Source organism: Cervus elaphus, chromosome 4, assembly GCF_910594005.1.
Source record: "Cervus elaphus chromosome 4, mCerEla1.1, whole genome shotgun sequence".
NCBI lineage: Eukaryota > Metazoa > Chordata > Mammalia > Artiodactyla > Cervidae > Cervus > Cervus elaphus.
This window is the reverse complement of record NC_057818.1, coordinates 66,017,190-66,045,122: the sequence shown is the minus strand read 5'-3', so window position 1 is coordinate 66,045,122 and position 27,933 is coordinate 66,017,190. Positions and strand designations below refer to the sequence as shown.

At 56.3% G+C, this 27,933-nt stretch overlaps 3 protein-coding genes and 1 pseudogene across 3 annotated transcripts in view; all 4 read right to left on the bottom strand.

The window, feature by feature from the left end:
- Nucleotides 1-27,933, bottom strand: part of LOC122692588 (leukocyte immunoglobulin-like receptor subfamily A member 6) — a 109,003-nt gene that overhangs the window by 64,128 nt on the left and 16,942 nt on the right. The gene's annotated exons all lie outside the window — the stretch shown is intronic.
- On the bottom strand, nucleotides 3,853-5,877 carry LOC122691442 (leukocyte immunoglobulin-like receptor subfamily A member 6). The gene is made up of 5 exons (XM_043897990.1): nucleotides 5,635-5,877; nucleotides 5,212-5,341; nucleotides 4,866-5,096; nucleotides 4,448-4,645; nucleotides 3,853-4,295 (listed from the first exon to the last, which is right to left on the bottom strand). Exons 1-5 carry the CDS (start codon nucleotides 5,875-5,877, stop codon nucleotides 3,853-3,855), a joined length of 1,245 nt encoding a protein of 414 aa, XP_043753925.1.
- Nucleotides 15,539-18,142, bottom strand: LOC122692593 (leukocyte immunoglobulin-like receptor subfamily B member 4). The gene is made up of 5 exons (XM_043900325.1): nucleotides 17,922-18,142; nucleotides 17,731-17,766; nucleotides 17,222-17,557; nucleotides 16,748-17,050; nucleotides 15,539-15,795 (listed from the first exon to the last, which is right to left on the bottom strand). Exons 1-5 carry the CDS (start codon nucleotides 17,953-17,955, stop codon nucleotides 15,674-15,676), a joined length of 831 nt encoding a protein of 276 aa, XP_043756260.1. The 5' UTR covers nucleotides 17,956-18,142; the 3' UTR covers nucleotides 15,539-15,673.
- Nucleotides 21,340-26,357, bottom strand: LOC122691441 (annotated as a pseudogene).

The following is a 27,933-nucleotide window of genomic DNA, read 5'->3' as shown; positions in this document are numbered from 1 at the left end:
TCACGTCGCTGCCCATCAGGTCTCCAGGATTACTCGTCGGCGTCCCTGAGATGTTCCCCGTGACCAGCCCCTCCCCGTTTCCACCCCCCACCTTCCCAGCCTCTGACAACTACCAGTCTCTGTCTCTGAGTCTGACGATTAGATTCCACAGGTCAGTGAGCTCCTGCTGTGTTTGTCTGTCTGTCTTGCTTTACTCAGCATACGGTCCTCCAGGTTCATCCATGTTGTCTGAAAAGGAAGGATTTCTGACTTTTTAAAGGCTGAAGATACTCCATCGTGTGTGTGTGTATCTCATCTTTCTTTTATTCCTTTATCTACTGACAGACCCTGAGATTGATCCCGTATCTTGGCCGTTGCGAACAATGCTTCAGTGAACACAGGAGTGCAGATACGTCTGTGAGGTCCTGGCCGCATCTTCTTTGGATACAGACCCGGAGTGGAATTGCTGGATCGTATGGTAGGGAGTTCTAGATTTAGAATTTGAGGAGACTCCATACTGCTTTCCACAGTGGCTGCACCGACTGTGTCCCCAACGACCACGTGCAAGGTTCTCTCTTCTCCGCGTTTGGCAGCACGTGCTGTCTTTGTCATTTTCCTAGCAGTCAAGTGTCTCTAACACGCGCAGTGACATCTCACTGGCTCTGCTGTGTGCTCCCCTGAGGACTGGTGGGTGTTGAGACCTTCCCATGTCCTGTTTGGTCGTCTGGGCATCGTCTTTTGAGACACATCTGTTCAGGTCCTTTGCCCGTTTAAAAACCGGGTGGTTGTTACTTTGCGTTGAGTTGTGTGAGCTCCTTGTGTATTGGAGAAGTAGCCCCTTATCAGATGTGTGGTTTGCACACATCTTCTCCGTTGCGTCCATTGCCTTTCCTGTGACCATCTCCTGTGTTGTGTAGAAGGTTTTTATTTACCTACCCCCCGGGTCTGTCTCTGTCTTTGCTGCCCATGCTTTTGGTGTCATATCCACAGAAAGCTTGTCCACACCCATGTCACGAAGCTCCCCCTGTGTTTTCTTCTGGTTCTTTCATGGTTTGAGGCCCTGTGTTTAAGTCTTTGCTGTGTTTTGAGATGATTTCACATGTAGTGTGAGCTGAGGGTCCAGCTTCCCCCTGCTGTCATCTAGCTCTTCCGGCACCGTTTATTGAAGGGATTTTCCCATTGTGTGTTCTGCACATCTTAGTTGAAGATCAGTTCACTGAACCTCTTTCAGACAATTGTTTTCAATAATTAGGGAGCTCCTAGATCTGTATCTCTGGACGACTGTCTCTTGCCCTGGGTGGAGTCACAGTGCCCTGGTTCTCCAGCCCCACAACTACTTTGTAGAATCATCACTGCTTTTTTGTTAAACAGAGGCGGGACCTGCTGGGGAAGGGAAATGTGATGTATCCACATTCAACATACCAACCCATGGTACTCCTTCTGAAACCACATGGTTCAAAGTCCCAGTCCAGGGCTTTCTGCTGAATTCATCACCTTGAAGTCTGTGGCAGAGATGTGGGAATTAGCAGTTTAGTTGGGAGGTTCATTTAACCAGTGAAGTGTGAGGACTCTCTAACTGAGGAGTCTTTAACAGCCTCTGCTGGACCGGCTGGGCACACCGTCTCTCCTGGACTCAGGTGGCTTTTTCTGAGGGCAGACGCTGGTTTGGGGGAAGGATGCACCCTTTCTCCGGGAAGTCCTGGGGGGTGTCTCCTGAACAGGGTCTTACCGCGAGCAGACTCTGCCATGTCTCTCGTGTGCCCTCTCGTGGCCACAGGCAGGATGGCTCCAAGCTGGAAGAAAAGCGCCTTTGCAGGTACAAGCGGTTGTGTTAGTGGTAAAGAAGCCGCCTGCCAATGCAGGAAACCCGAGGGCCGCGCGTTCAGTCCCTGGGTGGGGAAGGTGCCCTGGATGAGGGCGTGACATCCCATTCCAGTATTCTTGCCTGGAGAATCTCATGGACAGAGGAGCCTGGCGGGCTCCAGACCATGGGGTCGCAAACAGTCAGACAGGACTGAAGCACACACATGCCCCAAGGGTGTCAGAGGGTTCTTTTTTCTCCACACCTTCTCCAGCATTTATTGCCTGTAGATTTTGTTGATATCCATTCCAACTGGTGTGTGGTGGTAACTCATTGCAGGTTTGATCTGCATTTTTCTAAAAATTGACGGTGTTGAGCATCTTCTCATGTGCCCACTGGCCATCTATATGTCTTTGGGAAAATGTCTCTTCAGTTCTTCTGCCCATTTTTGATGGGTTGTTTGTTTCTTTGATTTTGAGTCATATGAGCGGTTCAAATATTTTGGTCATATCATTTGCAAATGTTTCTACCATTCCATGTGCTGTCTTTTCAAGTTGATGATTTCCGTTGCTGTGCTAAAGGTTATAGGTTTGATGAGGCCCCATTTGTTAATTTTTGCTTTTATTTATTTTGCCTTGGGAGACTGACCTATGAACATATTGATACGATGTATATCAAAGAGTGCTTGGCCCATGTTCTCTTCCGGCAGTTTTATGATGTTATGTCTAACATTTAGGTCTTCAAACCATTCTGAGTTTAATTTTTATATAGTGTGGGAGCATGTTCTGCTTTCATTGATTTACATGTAACTGTGCAGTGAATCTCCCCACCTCTTTGAGGTCACCTTCACTCTGCCCTGCACACCGTGGGGCTGATTCCCTTGGCGACATTGACGCGCAGGCTCCCGGGAATCAGCACCACGGACAGAGGCGGAGAAGCCACCTTCACTCCGCCCTGCACAACGTGGGGCTGAGTCCCTCGGCGCCCTTGACTCTCAGGCTCCCGGGATCAGCACCACGGACAGAGGCCACCTTCACTCCACCCTGCACACCATGGGGCTGAGTCCCTTGTGCCCTTAACTCTCAGGCTCCCGGGGATCAGCACCACGGACAGAGGCCACCTTCACTCTGCCCTGCACACCGTGGGGCTGAGTCCCTCGGCTCCCTTAACTCTCAGGATCCCGGGGATCAGCACCACGGACAGAGGCGCGGAGGCCACCTTCACCCTGCCCTGCACACCGCGGGGCTGGTTCCCTTGGCGCCCTTAACTCTCAGGATCCCGGGGATCAGCACCACGGACAGAGGCCACCTTCACTCCACCCTGCACACCATGGGGCTGAGTCCCTTGGTGCCCTTGACTCTCAGGCTCCCGGGAATCAGCACCACGGACAGAGGCCACCTTCACTCTGCCCTGCGCACGGTGGGGCTGAGTCCCTTGGTGCCCTTGACGCTCAGGCTCCCGGGGATCAGCACCACGGACAGAGGCGGAGAGGCCGCCTCCTCTCCCTCTCCTCAGCTGGTGGCTTCCCCTTAACATATAGTTCTTCTCACTCTGAGCAGCCAGTATACTGGGACCAGTGAGCTCAGTTATACTTGGGACCTGAAGCCCCCTCCCTTCATCCCCACCCCACCCTAGACCCTATGGGAAGCAACCTGTAAAGGTTTAGTGGGGAAGGGGGAACAGGAGGTCGCCCAGGGCCCAGGAGACCTCGTCTCCTCTAGGCTAGGAGGACTCGGTTACTCAGCAGACCTGGAGCTCGCGCATGTGGGTGGGGTCTCCAGGCCCCAGCTGCTCCCTGGAACAAGGACAGGAGGAGGATGTGGGGTGTGTCTGGGTCTTCATGCTGCTTTTAGCACCATGTCGTCCCTCAAAGCCCAGAGCGTTCCACTCTTCAGTCCCCTCTCTGCACACCTAGCACTGCCTGGATCCTGGGGAGGGGGTACGTGGAGTAGAGATGTATTATCCATCTCTCCGTGAGGTGGGGTCACCTGTGGCTGACGTCCCCGTGTCTCCCTTCTTCCCATGCAGCCCAGAGCTGCCCGGGGACAGGACTGAGCTGTGGGTCTGACTCCTCAGTGGGTATGGGCAGGGCGCTCCTCATCCGAGACCAGGAGCTCCAGGGGGTCGCTGGGGAGCGACAGCAGGTGGGGGGCGGTGCTCTGTGAGCTGTAGCATCTGTAGGTCCCACCGTGGGCCAAGGTCACAGCTCTCAGGGTGAAGTTGGCCTGGACGGGCGGAGCCGTGTCCTGCAGACGCAGGTGCTGGGGAGCAGCGAGCGACCCCTCCTTGGACAGATGGAAGGTGTCTGAGCGGACCTCAGAGCGACACTGCAGGGTCACGTTCTCTCCCAGGGGCACTGAGGCCCCCGGGCGGGCGGAGAGGGAGGGTTTCCTGTGCATTCCTGGGGGAGGACGGGAGTGATGAGCAGAGAGCCCCTCCCCACACCCCGGACCCTGAGCTGAGGGGCCTCCCTGTGAGCCCTCCCAGCTCCTCTCAGCCCGTCTGTGTGGGTCTCCTTAGTCTTCGTGCCTCTCACTCCTGTTTTCACGTTGCTCCCCTAGACCCCTGCCCCACCTGGCCTCTGCTCCAGGACCCTCTCCCTGGACCCGTCACCACCAGAGCCCTGAGCAGACAGTCGGGACCTGGTCTGGGACAAGGGCTCCTCACCCGCGATCTGCATGTCCAGGGGGGCGCTGGGGGCCGACCATGCGTGGGCGAGGTTGTGCCCGCTGTAGCATCTGTACCGGCCCCCGTGGGTATGGCCCACACGGCCCAGGGGGAAGTCGGGGCTCTGCTGCCCTTCTAGGCGGCGGGGCGGGCTGAGCCGCTCGTCCTTGGTCAGAGTGAAGCTGTCAAAGCCAGCCTCTGAGCCACACCGGAGGGTCAGGTTGTCTCTGGCAAGCATGAGCGAGGGGGGCTGGCAGAGGGGAAGGGTTTTCCTGTACACTCTGGGGGTGAGGGGCTGTGTTACAGGGGGACCTCCACCCCAGTGACCTCAGGTGTGGGCTAGGAGGGCAGTGGTCCCCTGAGCCCACACTCTGCTCCTCTGCCTGTGAGGACGCTCCCAGGGTGGGAGCACTCTTACCTGTCACCACCAGGGGCAGGAGGTCACTCCGCTCTGACCAGCGGTTCCTGCTGCCATATGCACACTGATACTGCCCGGCATCACCTGACCTCGTGTATTCAAAGTGGAACCCGGCCTTGTTCCTGGAGCCCTGAGGGGCCTGAGCCTCCCAGGATTCAGAGCTGCTCTCTTTATATAGACGGTAGACATCTGCCAGCAGAGACCCCTGACACCAGATGGTCACTGGGCTCCCTGGGCGACCAAGGTGCCTGGGTCAGCCCGGATGGAGGGTTTGGGGAGAACCTGTGGAAATGAATCAGACCTGAGGAGTCAGGGCGCCTTCTCCCCCAGGTTCCCCAGCTGTCACCCGCCCCTCCCAGACGGGCCACCAGCGGCCCTGGCCCGCTGTGCTCCCCAGTGACCAGGGGTGGTGCGTGGAAGCAGGAGGTCTGGGGGCTCACCTGGCTGTCCCTGGTTCCACGGGCCCCAGCACAGCCCTGGAAGAGAGTTTCCTGTGAGCGCCCAGCTCCACCACACGTCCTGGACGCTCCAGGTCTGCTCTGCGTCCTGAGGGCTGGGGTCAGATCCAGGCTGAGGACATTCCCCTCTCCCCCAAGAAAGTCTGTCCCCACAGAGCCTCCTGCGTCCTAGGGCCTCTGTCTCTGTGCTTTGGACAGAATACCGTTTGAAAACAGTGAATGGTATTTTTGTTTATCCACTCATCAGTGATAGACATTCAGATCGTTGTCCTTTTTTGTCTCTTGGCTACCTCATGAACACACTCGCTTACATGTTTGAGCATGTTGGTGGCTTTTCGTCTTCTGACTGTGGTAGGAGCGCATCTGCTCTCTGTGCCGCCTGGCGCACTGCGCGGTGTGGTCAGCCACAGGCGCGCCGTGCTGCAGCGGGTCCCCAGAGCCTCTTCATCTTGCAAACTGAAACTGCACCGTGAAGTGGGCCTTCTAGGTCCAGTGCTAATTCGGGCTTGCTCCTCGAGGAAGTGCCGACTTGCTTTGCACAGTGGTGGAGCCATTTCCCATCCTCATCTGCAATGTCACGGCTTCAGGCTTCTCCACAGCCTCATCACCAGCTGTTAATTTCTCAAATCATGGTCTCTCTCATTGGGTTCAAACAGTATCTCCTTGTGGTTTAACTTTCATTTCCCTAATGACAGATGTTCTAAACATCCTTTCATGTGCTAGCCATCCACTTGTATATCTTCTGTGTAGAAATATCTAAGCCTTTGACCATTTAAAAAATATCAGGTCATTTCTTGTTATTGAGTTAAAGATATTGTTCATGTACCAGGATACTATACTCTGACTAGACTATGTGCTAATATTTTTTTTCAAATTTTGTTGGCTGTCTTTTATACTCTGGAGAGTGTTTTTGAGGTACCACCAAGTTAAATTTTGGTGAAATTCATCTTTTTTTTCTTTCCTTCTGGTCCTTTTCCTGTTGTAGGAAAGAATCTATTGTCAAGTCAACATGATGAAGACTTACTTGGTGTTTTCTCTTAGAGGATTTTAGCTGTCAAATGGATCCATTCTGAGCTGATCTTTTTATGTGGCGCGTGTCACAGCGAGCTTCGTTCTTCTGCGGGTGGATATCCAGATTTCCCAGCTCCATTTGCCTCAGAGAATGTCCTTTCCCCCTTAGAGAGCCTGGGGTTGAGATGGACATCCACTCATGCAGGTGGGCGTGAGGGTCCTGCCAGCTCCTCAGGGCGGAACTGTGTAGGTCTGAGCTGGGAGCCGTGTGGCGGAGCAAGCAGGTTCCTGGAGTCAGACACATCATTGGTTTAGACCTTTGCCCTAATCCCGTGTTTTAGGTAAATTCCTGCATGAGCTTGAGAGCACCCTCACGAAAGAGGAGACGACCCCCACCTAATAGTTTCGTGATGGAGCGCGTGATGTGCGTGCGTGTGGAGCGTGTGTGGAGCGCGTGCGTGTGGAGCGTGTGCTGTGCGTGCGCGTGGAGCGGGTGTGGAGTGCGTGCGTGGAGCGTGTGTGGAGCGCGTGGTGTGCGGGCGGCACCCATGTGGGCGGGGCCCCAGGAGGCACCCCGGAAGCGCTGGCGGCACGGCGGTGTGCACCCACTGCTCCCGGCAGAGCCGCTTGTGGATGGGGGCCGGTGCGATCAGACAGGCTTCCGCCTGGCCTTAATGCGTTCCGGTTACCCTTTGACATGTGAACTTCAGGCCCTGCATTCTCGATTTTCACTATTCCCCTAGAGTATGTAGCTGATTCTGCCTCTGCAGTTGAGCTTTTGTATTTGATCGGCTCATTCTAGTCCGTCGCTCCGAGGACCTGTGGGCAGGAATTCAGAGGAGAGAGATGCCCTTCCTCCATGAGCGTTCTCCTCCACCCACTCCCCTCACTGGGGACCAGATAGAGCCCCGGCTTCCTGATAGGGTTCAGTCTGGAACCAAACATTCTGTGACCCCATCCTACTGCCTAATAGGGTTGAACCCCTCACGTCCACAGTGGCGGCCTCCAGCCAGATTGAGATGCTTGATTTTTATGTTCAGAAACTCACATGGACCCCATTTAAATTCTGCATCGCAATTGTCCAGTGCTAGAGTGTGTCTCTGAGGCCCCACTCCCCCCGGGCAGGGGCTCATCGTCTGGCTGGACTCAGTGATGCCGATCGGGCAGCTGAGGTCATGGTATGTGGAAACACGTTGAGAGTGTGTGGAGGGGTTGCCGTGACTGATGGACGGCCACTTTGCTGTGAATCGGCCCCTACGCAAGGCTTGGCTTCCCCAGCCTGCTTCAGCCCCGCCTCACTCAGGTGAGAGGCTAGGGAGGGTGATGGAGCAACGGACGGCTCACCAGTCAGGAGCTGCAGACAGGAGTCAGTACCCGAGGGTCAGGAGGGACAGGCCCACGTTCCAGCAGCCTGACCTTCCCTCTGAGAGCGACCCGCCCCCTCCCCGGTGTGTGAGGACCAGGGGCTCACGTGGGAGCTTTCCTTCCTCTAGGGGTCAGTTCAGTTCAGTCGCTCACACGTGTCCCGACTCTGCGACCCCATGAACTGCAGCACGCCAGGCTTCCCTGTCCATCACCAACTCCCAGAACTTACCCAACTCATGTCCATTGAGTTGGTGATGTCATCCAACCATCTCATCTCTGTCGTCCCCTTCTCCTCCTGCCCTCAATCTTCCCCAGCATCAGGGTCTTTTCAGATGAGTCAGCTCTTTGCATCAGGTGGCCAAAGTATTGGAGTTTCAGCTTCAGCATCAGTCCTTCCAATGAATATTCAGGACTGATGTCCTTTAGAGTGGAGTGGTTGGATCTTCTTGCAGTGCCAGGGACTCTCAAGAGTCTTCAACACCACAATTTAAAAGCATCAATTCTTCGGTGCTCAGGTTTCTTTATAGTCCAACTCATCCATACATGACTACTGGGAAAACCATAGTTTTGACTAGACGGACCTTTGTTGACAAAGTAATGTCTCTGCTTTTTAATATGCTGTCTAGGTTGGTCATAACTTTCCTTCCAAGGAGCAAGTGTCTTTTGATTTCTTGGTTGCAGTCACCATCTGCAGTGATTTTGGAGCCCCCGGAAATAAAGTCTGTCAGTGTTTCCACTGTTTCCCCATCTATTTGCCATGAAGTGATGGGACCGGATGCCATGATCTTACGTTTCTGAATGTTGAGTTTGAAGCCAACTTTTTCACTCTCCTCTTTCACTTTCATCAAGAGGCTCCTTAGTTCTTCTTCACTTTCTGCCATAAGGGTGGTGTCATCTGCATATCTGAGGCTATTGATATTTCTCCTGGCAATCTTGATTCCAGCTTGTGCTTCATCCAGCCCATCTTCCTCTTGTCCTGAGATTCCACAAAGTTCTTCCTCCCTAAGTGACACGTGCGTCTCCTTGTGAATGGGATGCAGTGGAATACATCACACACATACACAGTGTTTCTTCACTTTTTCGTTATCATGCTTGAAAATTGGTCTGTATTACTGTAGTGGTTGAACTTGGTGACTGTGTGTGTCACCTAAAATTGCACCGCCGGGCGGGTTGGTGCTCAGCGGTGGGCGCGCTGGGGAGCGGAGGACGCTAAGCGCGAGGCGAGGCGCGCGGGTCCCGGCGCGCGGGGCGGTGCGGAACGATGCGCGCGAGGCGGTGCCGGGCGCGCGGGGCGGGGCGCGCGGCTGCCGGGAGGGGCTGAGCCCCGCTGAGCCACTCTATCTCTCCTTGTCCCGCGCTGCCTGAGCTATCAGTCCCCAAGGGCGAGCACAGGCGCATGGTCACTCGGCACGGCGGGCCCCCCAGACCCAACGGCTGGGCGCCTCGGAAGACACCCCGACCCGAGCCTCCTCTCGGCTTTCCAGAAGAGGAACCCGAGGGGCAGGTGTAGGGCCGGACGGGCGGCCAGCGCCCTGGGGCCGGCTGGGGTCGTGCACCGGGACGTCCTTCTGTAGGCGGCGCTCCAGGCTCGGGAACCCGGCGCCCCCTCCAGTCCAAAGCCTCTCTTTCCTCCCCGTCCTCCACGTCCTCAGGAGAGGATGAGCCGACTTAGACGCCCTGGGGCCCGGGCCTGGAGACTCACCCGGTGCCTCAGAGGCCGCCTGGATCCTGATAGGCAAGCTCAGACTGAAGCATCCCATCCCGAAGAAGCGGGCTGCAAGCCCCGGAGCAGAAGGCGGCCTGGAGGATCACGAGCCCGGCCAGGGTGCCGAAGACGTCTGAAGGGACCTGGGGGCGCCGGGCGGCCAGCTGCCCCATCCCTGCGGGCAAGGGAGACCATGTCCACGGCCGCACACCCGGGCAGGTGGGCCACCCGATCTCGGGAGAAGCTGGGAGCCGGCGGGGAGAAGAGCAGCTCTGCCTGGGGCCCTGGCCTGCCTCCCTGCCCGGCGCAGCAGGGCCTCTCCGAGTCCGTCCAGACCAGCCGGGACTGGGGGCCCCCCCCCGCGGCCTCACGGAGCGGTCTTCATCACTTCATCACGGTCCCCGTGAGGGAGTCTCCCGCCGCCCTGGGCTTCTTCAACCTGAGCTGATCCTGACACCGCCTGGGCGCTGGGCTTCCCCACCCGTCTCTGGCCCCTGGCTCTGCTCTGATACGGGGGCTGGCATCCCAACTCTCCAGGGGCCGGTGGCCTCCTTCACGGGCAGGCTTGCGGGGGATCCCGCCCGGACCTGGCCCTGCCTGTGACTTCAGCAGGGGGCCACCGTGACGCCCTGCTGCCCGGCCCCACCCTGGGTCCTGCCCCTGGGCCTTCACGCTGCTGCGCCTCAGCCTCAGGCAGTCTGGGTGGCCTGGGGCTCAGCGAAATGGTCCCCAGGAGCGTCCTGTGATTCTCAAGCCCCACCGTGTTTGCTGTTTGACCTGCCCCCAGGGTAGTGATGCCCGCGGTGGTCAGCTTGCCTCCCAGTCTCCCCTGGGCAGGGGTGTTAGAGCAGGGGGCTTCTCCCGGTCGGCTTGACTGCCCAGAGGCCGGAGGAGAAGCGGGGAGGCTGGGGGGAGGCAAGGCCTGGGGGCCGCTCCAGAGAGGACTCTGCTCTGCGTGGAAGAGGACAGGGGAGCCAGAAGGCGCCATGCGGGTGAGAACTCCCCGCAGAGCATCACCTTAGCCGCAGGGTGGCGCTGTTCCCCATCGTGGCCCGGCCCCGCCTCCGACAGCGGAGGTCTGAGGCCTTCACGCAGAGGACAGGTGGCAGTCAGGCTCAGGCACCCTGGCGAGTGGGCGTGGGGGCTGTCTCGCCCTGATTCGGGTCAGCAGCTGCAGTCCCCAGGTGATGACCCCGAGTGCACCCCGGGGGGGTCGTCCCGGAGCTGTTCCACCTGAACCTCCCGAGTCTGGGGGACAGGAGGGGAGGGTGTCCGTCCACTGCCGTCCTTTCTACCCGCCTCTGCAAGGACTGCCTTAGTCCTGATGGTGGCCTCGCAAACTGCCCCAGATGCCCCGGGCGGTGGGCGGTTGCCGGAAGGAGGTCTCCCCTCCGGACCTCCGCCCGGGGCGCAGTGCTTCTGCAGTCCCCATGTCCTCCCCTGACAGTCCCCTCACCTCTGGGCTCCAGGTGCCCTCTCCTGGCTGAGAGGCTGTATCCGTGTACCGCCTGGGAAGTGGGACAGGTCTGAGTGGTCCAGCTGGCGGAGGGCCCTCAGAAAGGCCAGTGCTGCCAGCCCGACCGCCTCCCATAGATGGCTGAGTCCCCGGCTGTGCTGGCCATTCAGACCAGCCGCAGAATCCCTGCTGCTGACTTGGGGCAGAGAGGAGCTTCGGTCGTGGGGTCACTGGTCTTCGATGCTAAGAAGTGGGCGTGCAGGGACACGGTGGGCTCTGGTTTCTGGGGGTGGGCCCGCCGGAACTCCGGTCCCCTCCGTCTCCATGCCTCCACACCAAACAGGAAGAGATGGTGTGTGTAGCCAAGGCTATTTCAGCAGGGTGCCTTTGGGGACGGATGAACCCCCAGGACCTGGTTGAGAGGTGTCCACCTGCAGCTTGCGGCTCTTGTAGGTGGTGGCCATGCTGGCTGCAGCAGGAATGCCCCCCCCCAGCAGACCCGAGGGCCGGAAGGTGGGCAGTGAAGGGGAGAACGTGCCCTCCACGGTCCCAGCAGGAGATGGAGAGAGGCCAGCACACCGCGCCCCCTCCTGTCCCCCGATGGCCCTGCGTGTGACCACAGGGGCTCCCCTGGGCTGCCTCGCCCCCGTGGGGGCCCTGAGCTCCAAGTCCTGCCGCCGTGGAGGCTGTGGGGTCCAGCCACAGCAGTCCCCTCCCGGCCCTCAGGGCGCCCCTCCTTCGGGCTCAGGATGGCCCTGCCGCCAGGGCTCCAGACCCAGTACGAGAGCCCAGGAGTCTGAATCTCGCACACCTCACTCCAGCCACTCTGCTCTCTTGCAGCGTTGCATGTTTTTCTTGGTGCTTGTGACGCCAGTGGTTTGTGTGTAAAAGTGTGTGCGCGTGCGTGCACGTGTGCGGGTGTGACCACCTTTGTGGAAGAGTTGAACGGATGCGCAGAGCTGGCCATCATGTTCCTGATAAAGGGAAGCAGTGCTTTCTTCTTTGCTGCTGTGAGTGGCGGGGCGCTGCTCACACGTCTGACCGGCGTCCTTGGGCTGCAGCGCTTCCTTTGTGAGCCGCATCACAGCGTATGGAGCCGGAATTTCAATCCTGTTCTGCTTTTCGGTTTGCCTTTGTAATGGATGGGAAGAAGCGGCCAGTCTGTCTTTTCCTTTAGAAGATTTATCCCAGATGGTCAAGGGGAAAGAACCTGCCTGTCAATGCAGGAGCCATAGGAGACGCGGGTTCAGTCCCTGGGTCAGGAAGATCCCCGGAGGAGGGCATGGCAACCCACCCCAGTATTCTTGCCTGGGAGCTCCCGTGGACAGAGGAGCCTGAGGGCGCCAGTTCATGGGGTCTCAAGAGTTGGACATCAGTGAGCACACAGGCTCATACATACACATATACATATATGTATGTGTGTGTATATATATGTGTGTGTATATCTGTGTGTATACATAGGTGTGTGTGTATATATATATGTGTATGTGTGTGTGTGTATATATATGTGTGTGTATATATATGTGTGTGTATATCTGTGTGTATACATAGGTGTGTGTGTATATATATATGTGTATGTGTGTGTATGTATGTGTGTGTGTGTATACGGGTGTGTGTATGTGTGTATATATAAATGTATGTATGTGTGTATACACGTGTGTATGTGTGTGTATGTGTGTATGTATATATATGTGTGTATATGTGTGTGTGTATATATGGGTGTGTGTATGTGTATATATAAATGTATGTATGTGTGTATACACGTGTGTATGTGTGTGTATCTGTGTGTGTATATATGTGTATGTGTGTGTGTATATAGGTGTGTGTATATATGTGTGTGTATGTGTGTATATATATGTGTGTGTGTATATGTGTGTGTGTATATATGGGTGTGTGTGTGTGTATATATAAATGTATATGTGTATCTGTGTGTATATGTGTGTGTGTATGCGTGTGTGTGTGTATATGTGTGTGTATATATATGTGTTTATCTGTGTGTATATATATGTGTGTGTTTGTGTGTGTATGTGTGTGTATATATATGTATGTGTGTATACACGTGTGTATGTGTGTGTATATATATGTGTGTGTATCTGTGTGTGTGTATATGTGTGTGTGTGTGTATAGGTGTATGTATATATGTGTGTGTATGTGTGTATATATATGTGGGTGTGTATATGTGTGTGTGTATATATGGGTGTGTGTGTGTGTATATATAAATGTATATGTGTATCTGTGTGTATATATGTGTGTGTGTGTGTATATGTGTGTGTATATATATGTGTTTATCTGTGTGTATATATATGTGTGTGTTTGTGTGTGTATGTGTGTGTGTATATATATGTATGTGTGTATGTATTTGTATATATGTGTGTGTGTATGTGTGTGTATATATGTATATGTGTGTATGTGTGTGTATGTGTGTGTGTATATATATGTGTGTATCTGTGTGTATATATATGTGTGTGTTTGTGTGTGTATGTGTGTGTATATATATGTATGTATGTGTGTTTGTGTTTGTATATATGTGTGTGTGTATATGTATGTATGTGTGTTTGTGTTTGTATATATGTGTGTATGTGTATATATGCGTATGTGTGTATATGTATGTGTATGCATGTGTGTGTGTTTGTGTATGTGTGTGTATGTATCTCTGTGTGTATGTATGTATGTATGTGTGTGTATCTGTGTGTGTATGTGTATATATATGTGTGTGTGTATATATATGTGTGTATATGTATGTGTGTGTATGTGTGTGCATATATCTGTGTGTGTATGTGTACATACATATATATATGGCACCAAAGAGTGTCCTTGTTTCCCTTTGCACTTAAATTCTGATCTGAGTAAGAGGGTGCAGGGCCTCGAGGTTTCATTAGGGGAACCTCCGGGCAGGACCGGAGCTTTGGACCACTGCCAAGCGCTGGCTTGGCTTGTGTTTACACTGAAAAAATCCAAGCCAAATCGTTCGTCTATGCCACTTCTAGTTCCTTTCACGTGCGGCCGTCTGCCTGCTCCATTAGGAGAGCGAGAACAAAGGTGGACAGGCTCTGCCCTGGAAGCCTAAGGTCCTGGCGGACACAGCACAGCAGCCAGCGGGTCAAGGAAGGGCCCCCCAGGCCCCGGGAAACCCGCAGTGGTTTGGGGGAAGGTGTGGGAGGAAGGGAGAGGCAGTGCCTGAAAGACCAGAGGTTTCCAGGTGCAGCAACTGATTCGAGGGTTTCCCGGCAGTTTTGGCAAGCTAACACTAGCAACAGGTTGCAGATCTTTCAAAACTGGTGTTAATTTCTTTTGCAAGGGAGAATCAGTAGCAAATGGTGTCAGAGGAGTTTGTCTTAAATTTTGTTAACTCTTAGTATGTCAGTACAGTCTTTTCTTAACTCAAAAGAAGCTCTGCCGCATGTACGCACCAAAGCGTTCCTGTGTGTGAGGTCTTCTGTGGTCTGATCTGAGCGACCCTCTGTGCTTACTCTCCTGCTTGTGTGATGGTAGTTACGCACAGTTCTCCCCTCGGTTACATAACTCAGGGTGGGGCTGTGTGTTTCTCCCTTTTACCTGATGGTTGTTACTTCCTCCCCAAATGACTGAGGCAATTTGCACTCCAAGCTGTGAGGTACTGGAGTCAATGTGCTCCGTGTTTTCTCCCACAATTGGTACTTGCACTGTCTTCTCTTTCTCGTCTGAATAGACTAAGGTTTTGGCATCTGATTTCATGGAAAGTGGGGCTTGAAACTGAGATGGGAATGATCTAACCGTGACATGTAATGTAAAGGACACATCTGTGCGCGTGGGGCCATCGGTAGGGGCTGGGGGGACCAGACTCGCTCCTGTGGGAAAGTCAGCCTGCTCCTTCCTTCCCACCCGGCCTTCAGCGCATTCACCCCGGCTCCTTGAGGTTGGCGACGGAGAGCGTTTGCAGCAAAGCAGACACACAGTTCACACACCTGGGCTCCTTATAAAATGTTGTATTCCTTAGCCGTTTACCAGCACAGCACCTGGCTGTCACTTCAAACGTCAGGGTGTCTCCTCGCAGCGATGGTGTCTGCAGAAACCACACCGGGTGTCATCTGATGAGGAGAGCAGGGCGTGAGGGGTCTGGGGGATCCAGGGAAGAGTTCTGGATCCATCTGTTCCCAATGGGGCCCCACTTCCACCCATTTATTCAGTTTCTTACATGACAATCTGTTTGTTTTATATAAAAAAGTATTTATTTGAGTATTTGTTTTTGGCTGTGCTGGGTCTTCACTGCTGCTGCCCCTGGGCTTCTCTTTGGGTGTGAAGCGTGGCGGTTACTCTCCAGTTGCGGCCCAGGGCTGCCCCTGGTGCAGAGCGCGGGGGCAGATGGCTCAGACGTTGGGGCACACAGGCTTAGCTGGGGTCTTCCGGGACCAGGGATTGGACCCGAGCTCCTGCACTGGCAGGCGGAGTTTTAACCTCTGGAGCCCTGGAGAAGTCCACATCATTCTGTTTCTGAGCGAAGGAGTGGAGGTCATTGCGCACACCAGAGAAGGCGGGCATGAACAATGAGGCTCACGTCCTCCAGGAGAGCGGACAGAGCCTCCGGGCCTGCAGGGTGAGGACCCGCCCCTGCCATTGGGATGCGCCTCGGGCCGGCGGTGGAGGAGCTGGGAGTCGGGGCGTCCTCCCCGGGAGGGAGGGGGCCCCGTGAGCTGAGGCCGAGCCCCCAGCCCCCCAGGGACGCCCGGGCCTCCTCCCGTTCCGCGGCGCGTCTCTCCCCCAGGGTCTCCGCAGACAGCGCACCCAGCACGCGCGGCAGACTCTTCCCGAGCTCCTGGGCCGGAAGTCCCGGTGCTCAGCTCCGGGCCGCGTCTCGGACTTCTTTGCGGTCGTGCCGAGCCTGGCATAGCAGGACCCCAAGGAGCAGCAGGACCGAGGCCGCGAGGCCCATCCGGATGAGATTCTGCACCGTGTAGTCTGCGGTGAGGGCGCACAGGTCAGCGCCGGCCCGTCACCCGGAACCGGGGTGTGCGCCCAGGGCACCCGTCCCCCGGGAGAGGACGTGGCCCCGAGCCCAGCCCCTGACGGGACGCTGTCCTCCTCCTCACTCTGGGTCTGACCGCGGTGATGGGGGAGGGTGTCGGGGGCCCGAGGGTGCTGAAGGGAGGCTGTGGGTGGGCCGTGTCCTCCTCGGGAGCCTCCCGGGGCCTCTCTGTCTTACTGTCTCAGACGTTCCTGCTCAGGACTCTGAGCTGAGGGAGCTCAGACAGCACAGGATGGGGCCCGCCCCTGAGCGGTGGTCTGCGGGGTCCCGGGGACCCACCACCGCTCCCCACAGCCGCTCGCTCAGCCCTCTTCCTCTGCGGGCTTGATTCTACCTGGGGGAGGGGGCGATCCCTGGAGCCTCCTGGGGCAGGATGGGGTGGGGGCGGGCCTGCTCCTCCCCAGACTGACCCCCATCCCGCAGCCTCAGGCCCCTGCAGCCTTTGGTTCCCGCGCCTTCTCTGCCCAACTCCCCGCCGGCCCTTGACGATCTGAGGGGCCTTGTCCACCCAGAGAATCTCAAAGCGCCCTGGGGTGGGCTGTCTCCCCTGAGCACAGAGCCCCGTGACTCCCCAGTTGTTGAATTGGGGCCCGAGGGTGGGGGCTGGGCCCATGGGTCCTGGGAATGAGCCCAGGAAGGGGTGCGCCGGGCTGACCGGGGTCCCCACCTCACTCCCCTCTGCCCTGCACGGCCCTGTGGCCTCCCCGAGACCCTCCCACTGCCCCCCTGCCCCTCCGGGACCCCAGTGGGGAGGAAGGGGCGGGGCCGGGCTCCCAGGCCCCTCCCTCAGGGGGCCCCTCCCTCAGCGCCCCCTCCACGACCTCCGGGGCCTCCCAGGGCACAGGGCCCCGAGCTGCTGAGTCAGATGGACAGACGGGGCCTCACCTGAGACCAGGAGCGCCAGGGGCTCGCTGGGCCGGGACACCAGGTAGGGGTCTGTGCTGAGTGCCCGGTAACACCTGTAGGTGCCCCCGTGGGCCGAGCTCACAGGACTCAAGGAGAACTCGGCCTGGAACTGCCCGCCTCGGTCCTGGGCGCGCAGACGCAGGGGGCGATGGGCTGCCCCCTCCTGGGACAGAAGGAAAGTGTCCGTCCTGTTTCCCGACTGACACAGCAGGGTCACGTTCTCCCCCGGGGCCACCGAGGGGCCCGGCCGCGCTGAGAGGGAGGGTCTGTCTCTGAGCGGTCCTGCAGGGAAGAAGGGGGTGCGGGCCCGGCCCTGGTTCTGAGCGAGACTCCGCGGCCTCTCTGGACCCTCAGCGCCATCTGTTTCTCCGAGTCTCCCCCTCCCTCACCCCGTGTCTCTGTCCCCTCCCGGGGACCCCTCCCGCTGGTCCCAGCATCACCCCTGGGGCTCACCGGTGAGGCCTCTGCAGCTTCTGGTCCCTGACTGACTGGCTGGCTCCTCTCCTGCCACCAGGAGCTCCAGGGGGTCGCTGGGCTCTGACCAGTTAAATCCGATGAAGTAAGAGCAGTGGTATCTCCCTGCCTGATGCTCTTCGATGTTCAGGGTGGAGAAGTTGGCCTTGTCCCAGGGCTTCAGTAGGGGCTGTGTGTTCCAGGGGGCTGAGATGCCTTCTTGGTTCAGACTGAAGCTTTTGGCATTCGGGGCCCCCTGACACCAGATGGTCACGGAGCTCCCGCAGGGGACCACAGAGCCTGGCTCAGCCCAGATGGTGGGTTTGGGGAGGGTCTCTGGAAGGAAATCAGAGGCGGGCTCACCAGGCATCCCCCCCAGGCCCCGGCTCTCAGCCCAGACCTCCCAGACTCCCCCTCCGTGAGCCCCGAGCTGCCCTCCCCCTCCCCAGGGCCTGGGGTTGACACTTGTCCCCACGAGAGGAGGTATCTGGCCCTGGGGACAGACTCACCAGCCTGCACCTGGGTCCTCAGGCCCACACTCAGCCCTGGAAGAGAGAGCCCTGTGAGAGGTCTGCCCTCTGCTCGGAGCAGCGCCTCTCCTCCCCGGGAGCCTCCTGGGCCCTGGGGTCCCCTGAGGGAGCAGGCTGGCTGGGGGGGGGTCCCTCCAGTCCAGGGCTCCCCCTGCCCCTCCTCATCTCACCGAGGCAGAGCAGGGCGGGGAGGGTGGGGGTCATGGCGTCTCCTCCCTGCGGTCCAGGCCGTGAGGATGGAGGAGACCTGGGTGCCCTCCGGACAGACAGACACACAGGGTGTTGGCAGCCTGAGGCGGATTTTTCTCGTCAAGGGTGTCACAGCAGCGTCCCCACAGAAAGGAGAACTGGCCCTCCCAGGAAGCCTGGTGTTCGTCTCCATGACAGAGCAGGAAGCCAGCCCCGTGACTTCCTGAGACGCCCCTTCCAGATGAGGACGGCCAGGCTCCTTTCCTCTGCGAGCCTCCCCTCGGGGTCTGCTTCCTCCTCTGCCCGTCCATCCGCAGGCCCCCGTGGGGTCCTCACCGTGGACGGGGTCACCAGGCCCTGGAGATGCTTTGGGGAGGATGCCGGCTCCTGCTGCCCGCAGGGCTCAGATCCCCAGAGACACCCGTTCAGCGTCTCCCTGGGGCTCAGTGGAGTCTGCGTGGCTGAGAGCCCAGAGGAGACGCTCAGGGAATCAGGAAGGGAACTGATTCCTCCCACGCCCCGGAGTGTGGGTTTCCCCCGTCACAGCCCCCTTCAGGGACTTGTCTTTTACTCATATCGCTTGTCTTTTACTCATATCCTGGGAAGAAGCCCCTGGATCCTCCCTGGCTCCTTGGGGCTTCATGATCCTTGGGCACGGCTGTCTTGTTCATTCTGTGCTTTTTGTCTAAAACTTCTGTGACGGTAAGCTGAGTTAGACCTCTAAGTTACCTGGAGAAATTGATATTTACTTGCTGAGTTGCTAAGTTATGTCTGACTCTCTGTGACCCCATGGACTGCAGCACTCCAGGCTTCCCTGTCCTTCACCATCTCCCGGAGTTTGCTCCAACTCATGTCCATTGAGTCAGTAATGCCATCCAACCATCTCATCCTCTGTCATCCCCTTCTCCTCCCACCTTCGATGTTTCTCAGCGTCAGAGTGTTTTCTGGTGAGTCAGCTCTTCACACCAGGTGACCAAAATGTTGGAGCTTCAGCTTCAGCACCAGTGCTTCCCATGAATATTCAGGGTTGATTTCCTTTAGGATTGACTGGTTTGATCTCCTTGCTGCCCAAGGGTCTCTCAAGAGTCTTCTCCAACACCACAGTGTGAAAGCATCATTTCTTAGGGGCTCAGCCTGCTTTATGGTCCAGCTCTCGCATGCATCCGTGACTGCTGGAAAAACCGTCGCTTTGACCATGCGAACCTTTGTTGGCTGAGAGATGTCTCTGCTCTTTAGTACATTGTCCAGGTTTGGCATAGAAAATTTAATCATTTAATTTAATTTCGTGGCTGCAGTCACTGTCTGCAGTGATATTTATTTAAACATGTGTTAATCACCCACTGCTTGTGTGAATTGAGCGATCAGGTTACAATCAGACTTCCCCACCACCCCCTTAAAAAAAGAACTTTTTAAAAGTTCTTTTCAATCTAAGTTGATTTGGGAGCCTGAGATAAGAGTTTTCCTCTCTTGAAATAGCCTTGTCAGATATTCCTGGTATTCATGGTAGCCTATGAAAATGTGTGGCAATGATCGAAACATGTATATTATCTAGGGTGAAACAGATCATCAGCCCAGGTTGGATGCATGAGACAAGTGTTCGGGCCTGGTGCACTGGGAAGACCCAGAGGGATTGGGTGGAGGGGGAGGTGGGAGGGGGGATTCGGATGGGGAATACATGTAAATCCATGGCTAATTCAAGTCAATGTATGACAAAAACCACTACAATATTGTAAAGTAATTAGCCTCCAACTAATAAAAATAAATGAAAAAAGAAAAAGAAAATGTGTGGCAATGTTTACTCTAGGATAATGGCTGTAAGACAAGAGTATAGCCAATATTTTATAATAACTTTAGATATAGTCTATAACATTTTGAGTATAATCTCTAAACATTTTTGGATCACTATATTGTACACCTGAAACGACTATAATATTGCACATCAACGATACCTCAATAGGAATGAAGAAGGACTTCCCTGGTGGTCCAGTGGTTAAGGATCTGCTTTGCGAGGCAGGGGACACGGGTTCGATCCCTGGCCGGGGAACTAAGACCCCGCACGCTGCGGAGCACCCGGGCCCACGAGCTGCGACTGCTGAGGCCACACACCGGAGCTGGAGCCGTGGCCCCTGCAGCGCGGGGCAGCGAGACACAGTAACACAGAAACAAGTGTATGTGTGGGTCAGTCCACCGCACCAGCCAATCCGTGTCTCCAGACGCGGGCATGACACGGGAGAGGAAAGGATTGGGAGCAACGTTTGGGTGTTCGGGAGTGATGGGCCCTGAAGAGTAAGGCCTTTGCGAGGCATCTGCGGGGCGTCCGTGTGCCCCTGAGCTGCCTGCTGGGCGGGCGCGGCAGGTGGCTCGCAGGTTGCTGACTACGTACCTACGGCTGGCTCTCAGGAAGGAGGCGGGGTAGGAGGTACTTGTGAATGGTGAGCGTACAGAGGGTCCGGCTGTGCCTTGGGATCTGAGAACCTGACATACAGACTGGTCTTGCATGTTAACGCAACGGCTGGGGTGCGCTTCCTGGGAGAGGAGGTGCCGAGTGCCTGTAGGTGCACCCCAAGGCACATTGTTGGGCGGTTCCTCCGCATCTCAGTCCACAGGGCCGGAGGGAAGAGGAAACGGAGAGAAGGGGAGACAGAGGATCCTAGGGTAGGGTCAGGCTAGTCTACAGGGTGAACAGGAAAGGCCAGGCACTCTCTTGTGCAGTGCACACACCAAGTAACCATCCCTGGCAGCACGACCATCTGAGACACGGACACACCCCCAATTCAAAGGAACCGTGTTAAGAGGACCAGGAAGGCAGGACCCACTTGGTATCAGGAGGGCCCCCCTGAGGAGTGGCATCCCAGCAGCCGGGGGTGTCGTATTTCAAGAGGAAGGCTGAGGTCAGATGCTGCTGGGAGTTGAGTGACAGGAGGGAGAAGCGGATTCAGCTTACACTCCCCTGGTGCCCAGGGGTTCAGACAGAGCTTCCGCTTTGGGGGCAGCAGTGTCGACCCCTGGCCGGGGACCTAAGATCCCACATGCTGAACCAAACAAGACCATGTGGGTGTCCCCCATAGCGAGCCGGGACTCACTGGGCTGCCCAGCTGTTTGCCCCCCTCAGACAGGCTCACAGCTGCATCTGGGGAGTGATAAACTTCTATCTCAAGCCGAGATTCCTGAAACCCTGCAGTCCTGCACACTCCTCTCATCCTTAGCTGGGGAGACTGGGTCCAGCACGGGGGCAGGGCTGTGTCTGGGACCACAGAGACAGAAGTGTCCACGCTTCCTCGTCCCGAAGCCCAGAACCCTCCCCACCCAGTCCTCCTGCCAGGACCCAGGACCCAGGATGCCAGGATGCGGCATCCTCTCCAGTTACACTTGTTCACCTCCTGGGCGTGAGCTGTGGAGCTAGAGCTGAGGGGGGGAAAGTTCAGTCACTCAGTTGTGTCTGGCTCTTTGTGACCCCATGGACTGCAGCACGTCAGGCCTCCCTGTCCATCACCAACTCCCAGAGTTTACTCAAACTCATGTCCATTGAGTCGGTGATGCCATCCAGCCATCTCATCCTCTGTCGTCCCCTTCTCCTCCTGCCTTCCATCTTTCCCAGCATCAGGGTCTTTTCAAATGAGTCAGCTCTTTGCATCAGGTGGCCAAATTATTGGAGCTTCAGCTTCAGCATCAGTCCTTCCAGTGAATATTCAGGACTGACCTCCCTTAGGATGGAGGAAAACAGGATTACAAAGCTAGGCAGCGCTGGAGGAGTTACAGGTAGAGGTGGCAGGTCAGCAGAGGCGGGCCAGCGGGGGTGCGCTTGGGGAGAAATGACGTTTCTCTGGGGGCTCTCATCTTAGCTTCAGGGTCCGAGGCAAGCGCCTGCATGAAGTTAGAGATTGGCTTCCACGATATCCCAGCCGCAGCGCTCAGGCCGCACTCACATCTCAGAGGATCTGAGCCCTGATGAGGTCACAGTCGCCCCCAGCTCTGCCCCCGTGGGCCTCAAGGTAAACAGGAGCCAACGGCAGCCCACGTAACCTGCACGGAAGTTTACAAAAATGTATTAGCTGCACCCCCCCCCCCCCAGGAACATTTTCAAACGTCTTACTCTCTTCTCATTAAATCTCCTCATTCAAAGTGATCTTATAGTAATTTTGCTTTACAGGAAAACTTATAAGAATTGCCTTTTTCCCACATCATCTTGACCTACATCCCCAGTTGAGTGATATTTTACCCAAATGAGATAGAGAGGGAGCTGTCGGAAAAGAATGATGTGGTTGGGGAGGGATGCGGCGGGAGAGTGAGTCTGTTACATAGGTCTATACACACACACAGACATGTACACACATAGATGTTTTTCTGATATAAAGCATGTATGTGCTCAGTTGCTCAGTTGCGTCCAGATCTTTTCGACCCCATGGAGTGTAGCCCAGCAGGCTCTTCAGTCCATGGGAATTCTCCAGGCAAGAGTACTGAAGAGGGTTGCCATTTCCTAGGGGATCTTCCCAACTCTAGGCTTCCCTCATAGCTCAGTCGGTAAAGAATCTGCCTGCAATGCAGGAGACACGGGTTTGATTCCTGGGTCAGGAAGATCCCCTGGAGAAGGAAATGGCAACCCACTCCAGTATTCTTGCCTGGAGAATCCCATGGACAGAGGAGCCCGGTCGGCTACAGTCCACGGGGTCGCAAAGAGTCGGACACGACTTAGCGACTAAACCACCACACCCGACCCAGGGAGGGAACCCGAGTCTCCTCCACCTCCTGCACTGACAGGCGGGTTCTCTACAACTGCAGCGCCACCTGGGAAGCTCCGAGATAAAGCGTCACTAGCGTAAATACGCCAGTGTGTGCCTCCCATAGACATGCACACTCGTCTACATGACCCTGAATCTGCCAATTTGGAGGTCTTTACTGATGTAACATTTTACCAAGTCCTCAGTCCCAATGCACGTGTAGTCACCTGCCAGACAGCCTCAGTCTTTCCTTTTGGTCCAGGGTTTCACCCAGAAGCACATGTTGCCTGTGGTTGTCCTGTTTCGTCATCCCCCAGAATCTGCACGACCCCCCAGTCTTGCTGCCTTGGGCCCCAGACCGTCTTCAAGGGTACAGGATTTGTAGATGGCCCTCAGCCTGTGCCATCCGTGTGGACAGATGATCTGACCCAGGTCACGCATTGTTGGCCGGACACCCTGGAAATGAGGCTGTAGTTAGTCATTTCCATGGTGTCAGGAGCCCAGGTGGCCCCCCTCCCCACCCTGGTCATGGTCACGTTCATGCTCATTGCCTGGTCACGTCAAGCAGGCATCTGCCTGGCTTCTCACGGCGAAGTCCCCAGTTCTCCCTTGGAATTCGGGACAGACACCGAGTCCTTGTCCAGTATTGGCAGACACACAGTTGCCCCTGTTAGTATCCGAGGGTGAGTCTCTCCTGACATGTCCACCATGAGGGGAGCTAAATAATGACGATCTCTTTCCACTCCTCCCTCTCTATTGATAACTTGGCATTCTACTCTAAAGTTTTCTCTTTTTCCCGTGTAGTGATTTATTTATTCATTCATTTGCATACATTACTATGAACAAGCTACAGTCCACAGGATCACAAACAGTCGGACACAATTGAAGTGACTTAACATGCATGCACGTAACCCGCCAGGCTCCTCTGTCCATGGGATTCTCCAGGCAAGAATATGGAGTGGGTTGCCCTTCCCATCTCCAGGGGATCTTTCCAACCCAGGGATTGAACCCGGGTCTTTCCCATCGCAGACAGATTCTTGACTGTCTGAGTCACCAGGGAAACCCTAACAAACACTTAAGCCTGTAACTATTTCCATAGCAACCAAGGTATGTGTAATACATGTCTATATATATTATAGACATATATAGTAATTAAACACAGGTGATTTAATTAAAACATACAGTATTATATATTATATACAGTGATTCAATTTTTGTTATAGATTATACTCCACTCAGAGTTATAAAATATTGGCTATATTCCCCATGCTATATGACATATCCTTGTGACTTATTTTTGTTTGTTTGTTTTATCTCCAAAGGATCCTTTGTTTACAGAGCAGGACCATGGAGTTTATATATATAGTAATATATATTATATAATATATATTTATATAATTATATACATATAAATATATTGTATATATTATATATTTATAATATATTGTATATAATATATAAATATATAATTATATAATATAATGTATACAATGTCTGAAGATTTGGCAGTAACCCCATAGCCCACCCACCACCCCCAGATTTTTCTGCCCCCCACGCCCCGCCCTGCACATGGAAGCGAGGTGACTGCCCCATCCAGGCCACAAGGGCATATTCCCCTGCAGACAGCGGGAAATTGGGGATTTTTCCATTTTTCAAGTCCCCTTGAACATCAGAAATCAACAAGTATTCTCTCAAAGAAAACAAAAAAACAGAAATCAATTAAAGCATTTAAATATGGAAAACCAAAGGGAACGGGGTGGAAAGAAGCCAGAGACAAAGGAGGTGGAGTTTCTCACGTTCCACTGCCCACTGACAACGGGCCTGAGCCTGGGCCCCGAGGCTGACCCCGAGAGTCTGCAGACATGGCCCAAGCGGCCGAGGCAGGGCCGCGTGCGGGAGCCCTGCAGCACAGAGGCGCCGCAGTCTCTGGCAGTGTTCTGCCCGGCCACATTCATGTTGAAGGAACCTTTCAGCCCCGCTGGAGGTCCAGCCGGTCTGTCTTCCCGGCCCCTGCTTGCAGACACTTGGCTGTACGCTGAGGGCAGCGGAGGTGCGGGGCGCGCTGCGAGTCAGAACAGGTGGGCCGCCTGACGTCAGCAGAGATGGGGGCCCGTGGGGTTAGCAGTAGCTCCGGGCTGAAGATGTCCACGTTTTCGGCCCATCCTTTCACCCCGTCATGACCCGTGGTATGGAGTTCAGCGTAGAAGAGACTGCTGGAGAAGTGCACCTTTTCAGGGACCGTGTCCGTGGCCAGGTCTCCACCCACGTCCGCCACTGGGCCGCTGAGCCAGTTCTGTCCCTGGACAGAGTCCCCGAGTCACCCGTCGTGGGCACACGCCCTTATGGGTGACGGGAAGCCCCTCAGCCCGGTGTTGCCTGGCATCTGCGGGTATGGCTGGCTCCACTGCAGCTCCAGGCCCTTCCTGGAAGGTGTAGACAACTCCGGCAGGAAAATGTCCTCCGGTTCCTCCATGCCCTCACCCGTGCGGAGGGGGACGAGGCTGCCATCCGTCTGAAGGAATTCATCCAAGATGCTCTGCATGCAGGAGACAGGGTCCTCTTGCGGGCGCTGTCCTGCCAGTTTCCCCCAGACCGCTCTACCTCTTCTGCAGCGCCCACGTCCGGGCCTGGAAGAGCTCCTGGGCCACGCGGTCCCCAACCATTCACACGCCGAGGATGAGGATGCTGACCTCAGGGGGTGCCAGGCTTTGCTCTCCTTGGGGCCCAGGTGGTTCCCCCAAAGCCACTGGGCAGAGTCCAGGAGACGAGACCCAGGTCAGGGCCCAGAGGAGACCTTGGAGTCCAGCTTAATCCACCTTCCTCCACAGGGGCCCCAGAGGGCACTGGTGGAGACCCTGTCACCCCCTCCTCAGCCATGAGAGCACCGAGCAGACCCAGCCAGGGAGGAGGTGGTCCCTGGGGGGAGTCAAAACGACAGCAGGTGGAGGGGGGGAGGGCACCTGTGGCCTCGCCGCCCCTTCCCGGCGTGAAAGGTGGCTCTTGGGTGTGGAGGTTCCGCCGCCGGCCCCCGTGGTGCCCCGAAGCTTGCAGTGGAGTGTCAGCGAGGCGCTTCTCTGAGTACAGCAGTATCCGGAAGACTCACAGCTCTGCGAGGTCGGCGCTGTGAACTGGTTTTCCGGTGAGTAGGGTGGGGAGGGTGAGGCCGCTGGGATGCTCCCAGCTGAGCCCATCTGGGGGGCGGCCTCCACGCTCCACTGCCTCCTCCTCATCTTCACCTTCGTCGTCCCCTTCTTCCTCCTCCTCTGCAGGAGCTGAGGTGTCAAAAGCGGCCCGAGGGACAGGGAGGTGTCTGGGGGCCACTGTGGTCCCTGACCCAGCGTCTGGCCCAAACCATCCACCTGATTTGAGTTGGCATTTGGGGGAATTCCCTTGTGGCTCAGAAGGCGAGGAGTTTGCCCACAATGTGGGAGACCTGAGTTCGACCCCTGGGTCGGGAAGATCCCCTGGAGGAGGAAGTGGCAACCCACTTCAGTATTGTTGCCTGGAGAATCCCATGGTTGGAGGAGCCTGGCGGGCTACAGTCTATGGAGTCGCAAAGAGTTGGACACGACTGAGCGACTTCACTTTCTTTCTTTGGGGGTCTGGGGGCCAACGAAGATGCTGCCGCCTGGGACCTGAATAAGCGGGGGCTATGCCGGGTCCAGGAGGCTCAGGCTAGTCTTGCAGAGTCTCTTTCATGTTCCCGTAGCCCAGCGTGGGGAAGCCGGGCAGACAGGCCCGAGGGCGGGCGTCTCTGCCTCAGGCTTCTGGGCTCATCTCTCCCTCGGCCCCGCCTCTCCTGCTGTCTCAATTCAGGATTCCTGCGTGTCTCAATTCAGGATTCCTGCGCTTCTGAGTCACATTTATTTATAGCAGTTTATACCTCTGAATCCCCTCCGCCTTCCCTCTCCCCGCCTGATGTGTTGTCTACATCTGTCAGACTGTTTCTGTGTGTTAGTCATACATAGAAGTTATCTGTTAAAAATAAGGGGGGATCGGGATGGGGAATACGTGTAAATCTATGGCTGATTCATATCAATGTATGACAAAACCCACTGAAATGTTGTGAAGTAATTAGCCTCCAACTAATAAAAAAAAAAAAATAAGGTTGTACTGGCATTTCGAAATCCAGTAGGCCCCCTGCCAACTGCGTTAGCAAGTGTGAGGATTTCTTCACAGCCCTTGCTTAACTGGTAACTCGGCTCCTTGGACGCCTGCATACTCACGTACTGGCTCAAAGCCGCAGACCCCCCAGCCGCCGCTCCTCACCCCTGCGCCCGCTCCGCCGCTCCGCGCCCGCGGAGCTGCGGCGCCCTCCCGGGGTGCCCCTGCCGTCCCCAGGGCGGCCCCTGGGGTGCCAGCCAGCCCGCTGCCACCGCCGCGCAGGAGCGCCTTCCCCACCTTCCCTCTTCCGGGAATCCCGGATCTCTGTCCAGAGAATCAGGGAGTGAAGTGGGGATGGAAGGAGCTTTCTAGAAACTTAAGACTGTTTCATGGGAACGCACGCCCGGCTCCTTGGTGCCGGCTCCGGAGGGCGCCCACCGAGGTCTCTGGCGCCAGGCCTCCCCATCCCCCGCTCCCCTGACGTGCAGCATTTGCTGTGGGGCTCCCGTCAGAGGAGGAGGGGGAGCAGGGGGTGAAGGTCACAGACTGCCGCCGGCTCCACCCAGTGCGCAGACCAGCACACTGGGGTTCAGAGCGGGACATCGCTGAAGGGGAGCCCAGGACTGTGCCCCGTGGACACCGGCGTGGGGCCTGGGGGCTCCTTGTTGACGGGCGCTGCCTGTCCTGAGTGAGAACTGAATGCACCCGTCACTGCCGCTCCCATCAGAGGCTTTGGGGACCTCAACACGAGTGCCTGGGGGGCCTCTGCCTAGGATGGAGTCTGTATCCTCCGCAGGCCGCCCAAGAGCTCTCTTCCACCCTGCACACCCTATACCTCAGTCCCCCTGGAGACCAGCCTGTCCTCAGATATCTGAGGGACCTGACTCCTCCAAGAGACTCTGAAACTGCCCCGGTGGCCTGGGATCCCCCTGAGCAAAGAGGACCCCGACTCCCCAGTTGTTGAATTGGAGCCTTGGGGGTGGGGGCTGGGCCCTGAGAGGGTCCTGGGGATGAGCCCATGAAGGGGGGCGCTGGGCTGACCCGGGGTCCCCACCCCACTCCTCTCTCCTCTGCACGGCCCTGTGGCCTCCCCGAGACCCTCCCACTGGCCACCTGCCCCTCCAGGACTCCAGGCGAGCGGAAAGGCAATGGCGGGAGTGGGACGCCTCTG

Excerpts from the sequence above, each read along its gene's own strand:
- LOC122692593 (XM_043900325.1), bottom strand. The coding sequence starts at position 17,955 with ATGACCCCCACCCTCCCCGCCCTGCTCTGCCTCG. Across the intron at positions 17,558-17,730 it reads GAGGACCCAGGTGCAGGCTG|AGACCCTCCCCAAACCCACC; the intron begins GTGAGTCTGTCC and ends ATTTCCTTCCAG. Across the intron at positions 15,796-16,747 it reads CCTGGCGCTCCTGGTCTCAG|ACTACACGGTGCAGAATCTC; the intron begins GTGAGGCCCCGT and ends CCCTCACCGCAG.
- LOC122691442 (XM_043897990.1), bottom strand. The coding sequence starts at position 5,877 with ATGGCTCCACCACTGTGCAAAGCAAGTCGGCACTTCCTCGAGGAGCAA. Across the intron at positions 5,342-5,634 it reads CCACCAACATGCTCAAACAT|GGCTGTGCTGGGGCCCGTGG; the intron begins GTAAGCGAGTGT and ends ACTCTCTTCCAG. Across the intron at positions 4,646-4,865 it reads CCTGCCCCTGGTGGTGACAG|AGGCTGGCTTTGACAGCTTC; the intron begins GTAAGAGTGCTC and ends GGTGTGGCTCAG.